This window comes from Chelonia mydas, chromosome 19 (assembly GCF_015237465.2).
Source record: "Chelonia mydas isolate rCheMyd1 chromosome 19, rCheMyd1.pri.v2, whole genome shotgun sequence".
Taxonomy (NCBI): Eukaryota; Metazoa; Chordata; order Testudines; family Cheloniidae; genus Chelonia; species Chelonia mydas.
In genome coordinates, this window is record NC_051259.2 from 18,320,012 (window position 1) to 18,330,703 (window position 10,692).

Genomic DNA, 10,692 nt, shown 5'->3' on the forward strand with positions numbered 1-10,692 from the left:
CTACTAAATGTTACCAATGCCCAGGACATACTTTTAAAATGATTGCAGTATAAAAGTTTTAGCACCTCTACTTACAGAGTTCACATTTCTACAAGCTATTGTTTCCTCTGAAACTCCTTTGTGAGGGCTTATTTATATGGGGAATTTTACTAACAAAATTATACCACTATAGTTATAACTATAATGGAAAAATTACCCACCCAGACCATTACTGGGTGACACAAACAGGTTAAATCTACACCGCAGGTGAAGGTGTGATTCTAGTGCGGGTAGGTCGGCATATCCATGCTAGCTGTAACCTACCTAGCGCAGATAACAATACTAGTGTAGATGTAGTAGCAGGAGTTACCAAACCAAGTACATACCCACATGACTAGCTTGTGCTGCCACATCAACCCTGTTATCGTCACCTCTGCCAGCTAGACTCAAGTTAGTGCTGGTATGCCTAGTCATGCCGCAATGACACCTTCGCTGCCAGCACAGCTCTACCCAGAGAGAGAGGGGTGTTTGTGCGGTGGCTCCGGGGCCAAGCATTGCTCTTTGAACCCAAAGACCAAGAGTTTGAATTGTTTCGTTAGGAGACAAGCCTGCCTTTGCTTTGTCTGTGGCGCCACGATGGGGCTCCTGTTGGAAGCGTGAGTGGCATGTGCACTTTTAAGGAAGTTCAACACCCTGCAAGTGTACCCCAATGCCATCTACCCATTGGCCAGAGTCTCTCCCTGGGACAGTTTGGTGGGCAGTACTCTGGCCAGGATTTGAAGCCCAGTATGATGGTGGGGGGCCAGGCTCTCGCTGGCAAACTGAAAATAGCACCAGAGAGGCCACTGCAAGCGTCACAGCCAGGATAAATCACTTCTCTGCTCAGAGAGGCTTGCTGAACTCCTGCTGGGCAGCACCAGGCATGACAGACCAGATCTACGTCAGACACTGGGAACAGGCATGTTTGGTGTCTCCATTGGGCACAAAGCACTGAAATAGGGTTGGTGAACTGAGAATAGACATGCTTGGTGTACGGGACAGGCACTAAAGCCAATGGGAGGGGGATGAGAACACTCACTGAGATGAACAGAGCAGCTCACACATCTGAGAGCTATTGTTTCAGGCTTCTTTCATCACCAACTGGTGTTTGTTCTCTTTCGCCTGAGAACCTCTCATGGAGATGAATGGGACACATCAAGCCTCTCTGAGCCTCCTGTGCTGCCAAGCCAATTTCTCATCCACTAGGTCCAGATCTGGAAGGGGGACTCTGCATCTCCACTCTCCTGCCCCTTCCTTTTCCAGCTGGTTCATGCACTCCTCACTGACCCACTAACTTCCCTCCTTTTCCCTTCAAGATTACCAGGGACATGGAGGGGCCAGAAGGAGTGGGACCTAGCGGCTGACTGACGGAGAGGTGAGCACAGGTGTACAACAGGTGCTGGGGTAGAGTTTGTGGTGCAAATTTGAGGTCATTTGACCAAGGGTTCTCCGACACACAGCCTCCGCACAATATTTCATTTAGTTTTCAAAATGCTCTAACATCCATGGTCCATAGTGAAACTATCTTGACTACTGCTATGCCACAAAAGGGGGGACATTGGATCAAGGGGTTCCACAAATACAGGGACATTGGGTCAAGGGTTCCTCAGATACAGGCTCCCTCTGCCCCCAGTAAGAAACTGATTTCAATATTCAAATTGCTCTAAAGTCTATATGCAGAGGGAGATTGTCTTGAAAATAGGTATTCTGCACCAGAGGCTGGGGCAGGCTTTGGGAGAAGGAGAAGAACGCCCATTGAGATGAAAGGGTCAGTGCACACCTCTTAGAACTTTTGTGAAATGCTCAGGGAGATTAGAGAGACAATAAAAATACAAAACTTAATAATAATGGGGGATTTCAACTATCCCCATATTGACTGGGTACGTCACCTCAGGACTGGAAGCAGAGATAAAGTTTCTTAACACCTTAAATGATTGCTTCTTGGAGCAGCTAGTCCTACAAGAGGACAGGCAATTCTTGATTTAGTCCTAAGTGGAGCACAGGATCTGGTCCAAGAGGTGAATATAGCCGGACCGCTTGGTAATAGTGAAATAATATAATTAAATTTAACATCCCTGTGGCGGGGAAAACACCACAGCAGCGCACCATGATAGCATTTAATTTCAGAAAGGGGAACTACACAAAAATGAGGAAGTTAGTTAAACAGAAATTAAAAGGTACAGTGCCAAAAGTGAAATCCCTGCAAGTTGCATGGAAACTTTTTAAAGACACCATAATAGAGGCTCAACTTAAATGTATACCCCAAATTAAAAAACATAGGAAGGGAATCAAAAAAGTGCCACCATGGCTAACCAACAAAGTAAATGAAGCAGCGAGAGGCAAAAAGGTGCCCTTTAAAAAGTGGTAAATCCTGGTGACGAAAATAGAAAGGAGCATAAACTTTGCCAAGTGAAATGTAAAAATACAATTAGGAAGGCCAAAAAAGAATTTGAAGAATGGCTAGCCACAGACTCAAAAAGTAATGGCAAAATTTTTTTAAGTACATCAGAAGCAGGAAGCCTGCTAAACCAGTAGGGCCACTGGATGATCAAGAGCCTAAAGGAGCACTCAAGGATGACAAGGCCATTGTGGAGAAAATAAATGAATTCTTTGCATTGGTCTTCACAGCTGAGGATGTGAGGGAGATTCCCAAACCTGAGCCATTCTTTTTAGGTGACAAATCTGAGGAACTGTCCCAGATTGAGGTGTCATTAGAGGAGGTTTTGGAGCAAATTCATAAACTAAACAGTAATAAGTCACCAGTACCAGATGGTATTCACCCAAGAGTTCTGAAGGAACTCAAATGTGAAATTGCAGAACTGTAGTTTGTAACCTATCATTTAAATCCGCTTCTGTACCAAATGACTGGAGGATAGCTAATGTGATGCCAATTTTTAAAAAGGGCTCCAGAGGTGACCCCGGCAATTACAGGTCAATAAGCCTGACTTCAGTACCGGGCAAACTGGTTGAAACTATGGTAAAGAACAAAATTGTCAGACACGTAGATGAACATACTTTGTTGGGGAAGAGTCAACATGGTTTTTGTAAAGGGAAATCCTGCCTCACCAATCTACTAGAATTCTTTGAGGGGGTCAACAAGCATGTGGACAAGGGGGATCCAGTGGACATAGTGTACTTAGATTTTCAGAAAGCCTTTCACAAGATCCCTCACCAATGGCTCTTGAGCAAAGTAAGCTGTTATGGGTAAGGCTATGATTTAGTCATGGCTATTTTTAGTAAAAGTCATGGACAGGTCACGGGCAGTAAAAAAAATTCATGGCCCTGTGACCTGTCCATGACTTTTACTATATACCTCTAAAACTTGGGAGAGGGCTCGGGGGGGCGCCACGGGTACTTTGGGCAGCACCACCTGGGGGGATGCCGCAGGTGCTGGGGGGTTGTGACCCAGGGGGGGAGGCATGTGGGTGTTCAGGGGGGGCACGGCCCAGGGGGGCGCCATGGCGGTCAAGGCCAGGAGGGGCACCATGGGTATTCAGGGGGGCACCACAGGTGCTGGAGGCGGTGCTGGGGGTGCTTGGGGCAGGCAGTTGTGCGTGCTGGGGGGAGGCGAGTTTGGTGGTGCTGGGGCAGATTCCCTACCCAGCTCCTGGGAAGCAGCAACCTCCAGCTCCTAGCTCCACATGCTGCCTCTGCCCCAAGCTGGGAACCATGGCTAATGGGAGCTATGGGGGCAGCGTGTGCGGGTGGAGGCTGCACAAGGAGCTAGGAGTTGAGGGAGGGGAGTTTCTGTCACCCTTCTGGGGAGCCCCCCCCCCAAGGCAAGCACTGCCCTGCACCCCAATCCCTAGCCCTGAGCCCCCCCGCCACACACACCCAAACTTCTGCTGCTGGGGGTCAGGGGGGCCTGAGACTGCCCCAGCAGCAGCTGGTGTGACTGGCCCAGGGGCTGCCCGAGCTGCTCAGGCAGCTGCGGGGCCAGCCAAACTGCCGCTACAGAAGTCACAGAAAGTCACGGAATCCATGACTTCCGTGACAAACACAGAGCCTTAGAGGGATAAGAGGGAAGGTCCTCTAATGGATCAGTAACTGGTTAAAAGATAGGAAACAAAGGATAGGAATAAATGCTCAGTCTGCAAAATGGAGAGAGGTAAATAGTGGTGTCCCCCAGGGGTCTGTACTGGGACTAGTCCTATTCAACATATTCATAAATGATCTGGAAAAGGGGGTTAACAGTGAGGTTAACCCCTAGAATGATGGGGTCTAAATTAGCTGTTACCATTCACAAAAGAGTTCTCGGAGTTATTGTGGATAGTTCTCTGAAAATATCCACTCAATGTGCAACAGCAGTCAAAAAAGCCAACAGAATGTTGGGATTAATTAAAAAAGGGACAGATAAAACGGAAAATATCATATTGCCTCTATATAAATCCATGATACACCCATATCTTGAATACTGCATGCAGATGTAGTTGCCCTATCTCAAAAAAGATCTATTGGAATTGGAACACGTGCAGAAAAGAGAAACAAAAATTATTAGGAGTATGGAACAGCTTCCATATGAGGAGAGATTAATAAATTCAGGACTTTTCAGCTTGGAAAAGAGACGACTAAGGGGGGATACGATAGAGGTCCATAAAATCATGACTGGTGTGGAGAAAGTAAAAAGGAAGTATTATTTACTCCTTCTCATAACACAAGAACTAGGGGTCACCAAATGAAATTTATAGGCAGCAGGTTTAAAACAAACAAAAGGAAGTATTTCTTCACACAATGCGCAGTCAACCTGTGGAACTCCTTGCCAGAGGATGTTGTGAAGGCCAAGACTATAACAGGTTCAAAAAAGAACTAGATAAATTCATGGAGAATAGGTCCATCAATTGCTATTAGCCAGGATGGACAGGGATGGTGTCCCTAGTCTCTGTTTGCCAGAAGTTGGGAATGGGCGACAGGGGATGGATCACTTGATGATTACCTGTTCTGTTCATTCCCTCTGTGGCACCTGGCATTGGCCACTGCTGGAAGACAGGATACTGGGCTAGATGGACCTTTGGTTTGTCCCAGTATGGCCGCTCTTATATTCTTACATTGTGCCAGGCAGTATGCATCTCTTGGGGGGTTCTTACTCAGCCGAGAAAATTTCCATTGAAATGAATGGGCCACTTCATCCCTCTCCTATTATCCTATACTAAACAGACTTGTGCAGATCCTCTTCCCCACCATGCTCTCCTCCACTCCCCACTGATGTCCCCAGCTGGTAGATGTGCTCCTCACAGCCTATCAGTCACCACCTTCCCGCCTCCCCATGACCTCTCCTGCCTCCTGAGCCATGGAGAGGCCAGAAGGAGGGCAGAGTTGGTAGCTGAGTGTCAGTGAGATGTTCCCAGAGAGATCCCTCATCCCCCCAACCTCCCTTACAGGTGTCTTTCAGCCATGCCTCCCTTACTACCTCCACTTCCTCAAAAAACAAGGGAAATTCACTTCCCAAAAACTCTGTTAACACAGAGTTATGGTCAACCAACAGTGTCTTGTTCCCTTTCAGAACATCAAATACTTTAAAAACTAGGAAATAAAGAGTTACAGTAAAACAAACACAAACCTCTGAAAACCAGAAAATACAGAAAAATGGAATGCGTCCCATGAAGTGAGCTGTAGCTCACGAAAGCTTATGCCCAAATAAATTTGTTGGTCTCTAAGGTGCCACAAGTACTCCTTTTCTTTTTGCGAATACAGACTAACACGGCTGCTACTCTGAAACCAGAAATATGGTAATGTCTCTCCCACATAACCTCCCACACATAACCTTAACTCCGCCTCTTTTGAGCCATCCCCCAACACATTCCTCTCACAGGACTGTATCCTTCCAGAGCAAGTAGAGGACTGTGGTGAAAGTTCACAGGAGTAGTGTGGGGAGAAACTCTTAGGCCTTTTGCAGAGGGGTAGAATTAAGCTTACATAAAGGTATGGTGTGGAAGACTATAACTCTTCAGTTCCTAGCTTTCAGAGGTTTAAGCATAGGTGTTACTGGGCATTCTGGAAGGGCACAAGACTGACGGTCAACCTGAACTCTGCATTAACCATATTTTTGAACCATGAATACATACATAAGCCTCAATGTTACAGCTTATCACATATGCAAACTCCTGCTTCTTCATGGAGACCCATTCAAGTCTCCTCTGTACGGACACAGGGGTCTGCCCACAGGGAGCCAGTTACAGGATCAGGACCATGGTGGGTGTGTGTGCTGCGCATGGCTGGGGTGGTATAAACACTAAATTATTTTTACCTTAAAAACTGATTGCCAATTAGCTCATACTTAACATGTTTATAAAGGCAAGATTCGACACTCCCCACGTTTATACTAGGCTACAAACCTTTGTTCTTTACTCTAGGCTGATCCCTAGGGTGTGTGGATGTATGTGGGTGTTTGTGCAGAGATGTATGTATGTATGTGTGTAGGTATGAGTATTTATTGAATTTATAAAATGCACTTGTCAAAATCTCTAAGGTAAAAAAACTATCATTATATAATTAAATTAAACAACTGACTCATTGTCAATTAGAGGACTGACAATCACACACCTCCAAACACCACCAGAAACCCATCCCAAACACCTGGTAAGGCAAAAGCCCGTGTAAACAAAGAAGTCTTTGCAACATGTCCCAAAGGTCAATAACCTTGGGCTCTGTTGCACAAGTTGGAGGTATGTGTAAAAGTTATTGGCTTTTCACAAGAAATAAACAACCCCAGATGCTTAAGTCTTGGGCTGCTGGCTCATGGGCCTTATCTGATCTGAACTGTTGTTAGAAAGCACAATAATTGGATATTCAATCAAAAATAACACAGTAAGAGAGAGAGAGTGCATGGTTAAGCATTTGTAAGTCAAGAATACCAGAGTTAAGGTTGCCAGCACATGCTCAGCTGCCCCTTTGTGACACAGCCTTTTCCAATGTTTAGTTTTTCAAATAACACAGGTAAATAACAAACAACTTTTGATACACTTGTCTAGCATTTTCTCCTTCGGCTCAATAGGCCAGAGGATCATTAATACACAAGATGTACAGCGTAATCTCTGCATATCCAAGCACCTTAGAAGCCTGTAGAAAAATCTGCCTGTTAACATTGTACTATCTGAGTCACAGCATGCAGCTGTGTGGTTCAAGACTGTATTGTGCAAACGAGGGGGAGAGTTAAATTGGGGCCGTTAAGCTTAACTTCGCCATTTCCTGCTTTTCCAGAGCCTAAACGTGCAACATAAACGTCCTTCTGACTTCGTTTTTCTCAGGGCATTTCCTAGGGTCCTTCAGAAGAGAAGAGCAGACTAACCCAACGTCTACATTCGGAGTTAGGTAGCCAGGCAAAAGGCACAGGAGGACTTGCGGCACCTCAGGGACTGACCCATTTATTTGAGCAGAAGCTTCCCTGCGCTGCGGCTCTCTGCACGGGGTGTAGCCGGGCAGTGAGGCCAGACCCCAGCGGCATTTAGGAGCCTAATTCCCGTGACACTTAAATGACTTCGCGCCTCCGGCCGGGCTGCCCTGGAGCGCCAGGGCGCGTGCTGGCCGCGGGAAGGCGGGAAGGGCGCGTGCTGGCCGCGGGAAGGCGGGAAGGCGACCAGGCGTCCCGGGGATGGCTCCGTCCGTTGCCGACTCCCAGGCGGCCGCGCTCAAGGGACGTCGGCTCGCGCCCTCCCGGAGGCCAGTGGACTCCGGGCCGCCCCACCTGGGGGTAGGAGCCAGCGCGGCCCGATCCCCACCGCGCAGCGCCTCAGCCGCGCCAGCGGGACACGCCCTCGCGCGGGCGGGGCGGGGCGGGCGGGGACAGGCGGGGCGCGGCCCCGGCGAACTCCGCCCACTGCGCTCCGCTCGTCAGCCCCGCCCCGCGCCGCCCCGCCCCCCCCCCCAGCCCACACACGGCAGGGGCGGGGCCGCGGGCCCACCTGACGCGGTAGCTGCGCACCAATGGCAGGCGCGAGGCGGGGCTCCGGGCCACGCCCCCCCCGCGGCCGATATAAGGCTGCCGCGGCAGGCCGGGCGCTGGTGACGGCGATCGCGAGGAGCCGCGGGCGGGTGTCGCTGCCGGCCGGGGAGTCTGCGCCCCTGGGCTCGGGTACGTGGCCGGGGGGCGCCGGTCCTGGGGGGGGCGCCGGGGCGGGCGGGCGGGGGCGCCGGTCCTGGGGGGGGGGGGGGGCGCCGCGGTGGGCTGATCCCGGTCCCGCCCTGCCGCGCCGGGCTCGCCCCGGAGCGGGTCTTGCAGCCCCAGCGCGGCTCCCCGCGGCCGCGGGACCCAGCCCGCGGTGGGGCCCCGGCAGAGCCGCGGCCTTGGCCCTGCTGCCCGGACCCGGGTTCCCCGGCAGCCCGGGGGGGGGCTCCTGGGCGCCCCGCGGGAGAGGGGGCGGGGGGGGCCCTTCCCCGAGCAGCGCCTCACCGCCCTGTTGCCTTGCAGGGCCCGCGCCATGGCCGACCCCAGGATGCTGCCGATGAGCCACGGCGTGAGCGGGCTCCAGAGCTACCGCCTGGGCGGCCTGCAGGGCGCCCCCCCGCACGGGCTCAGGACTCTGCCCGCCGCCGGCCAGATGCTGCCCTACGGAGGGGCCGGCCTGGATGGGAGCCTGCGACCGAGGCCCAGCGTCGGCGGGCAGGTGGCCCACCATCCGCTGCCCAGCGCCATGATGTTCGGCAGCCCGGGCCAGCCGCAGCCGTACATGGGGCCCGTGGGCGCCCAGCAGCTCATGGCCAGCATGCACCTCCAGAAACTCAACACCCAGTACCAAGGGCACCCGCTGATGGGCGTGAGCAGCGGCCCCGTGGCGGCCGGGGTGCAGCAGTACAGAGTGGTGCCCAGCCAGCACCCTGGCATGCAGCACATGCCCTCGCCCGCTCTGACCTTGAATGTTATGGACACCGATCTCATCGATGAGGAGGTCTTGACGTCTCTGGTCCAGGAACTGGGTTTGGACCGGATTCAGGAGCTGCCGGAGCTCTTCTTGGGACAGAATGAATTTGACTTCATCTCAGACTTTGTCAGCAAACAGCAGCCCAGTGCCATCAGCTGCTGAGGTGCTTGGGGGTCAGTCTTTCCCTTTTGGTGGTTTGATTCCCCCTCTTTCCCACCACCTCCCAAAAAACAATCATTGGATGCTGATGGCTTGCACTTGATTGCTTTCTCTTTTCCGTGTGGGAGTTATTTTTCTTGTTTTGGGAATGGGAGGGGAGGACGGTTCTGGTGACCCAGACAGAGTGAAGATGAAATCTCGTTGTAGGATCATCCTAAGTGGCATGAACAAGTTTTGTCTTCAGCAGAAATAAGGACTACTTAAAATGACGCTCATGAATTTCCATGTCGAGGCTTCCAAGTGCCAGGGTAGAAGGACAGCGCGGTGCTGCTGCCAGTCGTGGGCTTGTTCTAGGGTTTGGCGTTGCCAGTGAAGTTCACAAACTTTATTTGTGATAAAATCCTCTAATGGCTTGTGTGTCTGAACCTCCAGTATCTCACCTTGCAAAGAGGGGCTTGGGTTTGGGTTTTGTGTTGTTGCTGGCTTTTTGTCTTAAAATCACATCCCTCCCTTCCCCACAATACTAGGATGTTTAACAGGTCTTGAATCTTACTTTTCTTACTTTGACTTGAAAAGGGATCACTTCCCCCTCCATCAGGTTATTACTATCCTATTGTCTTAGCTGCACACAATGTGTCTCTGGGGGGGGTGATGTATACAAGTGTGCCTAAACCTCTGTGGAATTTGGATCTTTTAACTTGTACAGCCAATCAACTGTAAAACTACTAAGTGTTCAGGCTAATTCAGATGTAAGGCTTAAAGCTGCAGTCAAGCTCCACTTTCTCTGCCTCTGAAACCAAATAAAATCCATGTAATTGTATATTCTTGGCCTAAAATTATTTATTCTTTTTCTAATCATTATTTATTAGAAAGGGCTCCCTTCGTTATTTGGCTTTGAGACTGTTGGGAATGACGAAAGGGCTTACTGCAGTTTTAAGACGCTGGCTTTTTAAAAAGGACTGGAACAGCTACATGTTTCTTCCAAACAGCCATGCACAAGGTTATTTCAGCAGCATAATTTTGTGATCAATATGTAGGACCTTGTAAACCAGCTCCCTTCCCTTCCCTTCCACCCCATGTGATTAAAGGATGACTTGACTCTTAATTACGTTGCTCAGAAAAGGTTAAATGTAAAAGCTAGTGGGTTTTTGTTTCCTCTTCTGTCTCTTGTTTCCAGGCGCTGTGGAAAGCTCATTGTGTCAACTTTTAGTTGCTACTGCCCCCTGCTGCTGAGAGCACAGAGCAGCACATCATTGTTGATCGATGAAGTGAGAATGTACAGATGCATTTTCAAATAAAAGCTAAAACTCTTAAGTGACGAGCTTGCTTGGTGGCTTGTTTAATCAGATGTGCCAGAGCTAGGGTTGCCAATTTTGGTTGGACGTATTCTTGAAGGTGTCATCAGATGACAATATCTTCAATTAAGATTAATCTTAAGTCCTGGAGTCTCCAGGACTTAATCTTGAAGGGTTGGCAACCCTAGTCCAACAGCTGTGTACAAGGAGAGATGCATATTGATGTCTGGGCTTTGGAGCGGGTCCCTCAGTGTCATGTCTAGACATGTCAATATTACAATGACAGGGCTGCCCATGGCTTAAATTCCCAGGACTATCTGAGCCCTTAAAGCTTAATCTAAAGTGGGGGGTCTGCACCCCCTCTA

The 10,692-nt window shown here is 50.0% G+C and overlaps 1 protein-coding gene across 1 annotated transcript; it reads left to right on the forward strand.

Moving 5' to 3' along the window:
* Positions 1–7,945: 7,945 nt before the first annotated feature.
* Positions 7,946–10,350, forward strand: CITED4 (Cbp/p300 interacting transactivator with Glu/Asp rich carboxy-terminal domain 4). Its single transcript, XM_037881948.2, has 2 exons — positions 7,946–8,086; positions 8,423–10,350. The coding sequence occupies exon 2, from the start codon at positions 8,433–8,435 to the stop codon at positions 9,033–9,035; it is 603 nt and encodes a 200-aa protein (XP_037737876.1). The 5' UTR covers positions 7,946–8,086; positions 8,423–8,432; the 3' UTR covers positions 9,036–10,350.
* The last annotated feature ends 342 nt before the right edge of the window (positions 10,351–10,692 follow it).

Bases quoted from the DNA above. Each gene is read 5' to 3' on its own strand.
- CITED4 (XM_037881948.2), top strand. From the start codon at position 8,433: ATGGCCGACCCCAGGATGCTGCCGATGAGCCACGGCGTGAGCGGGCTC.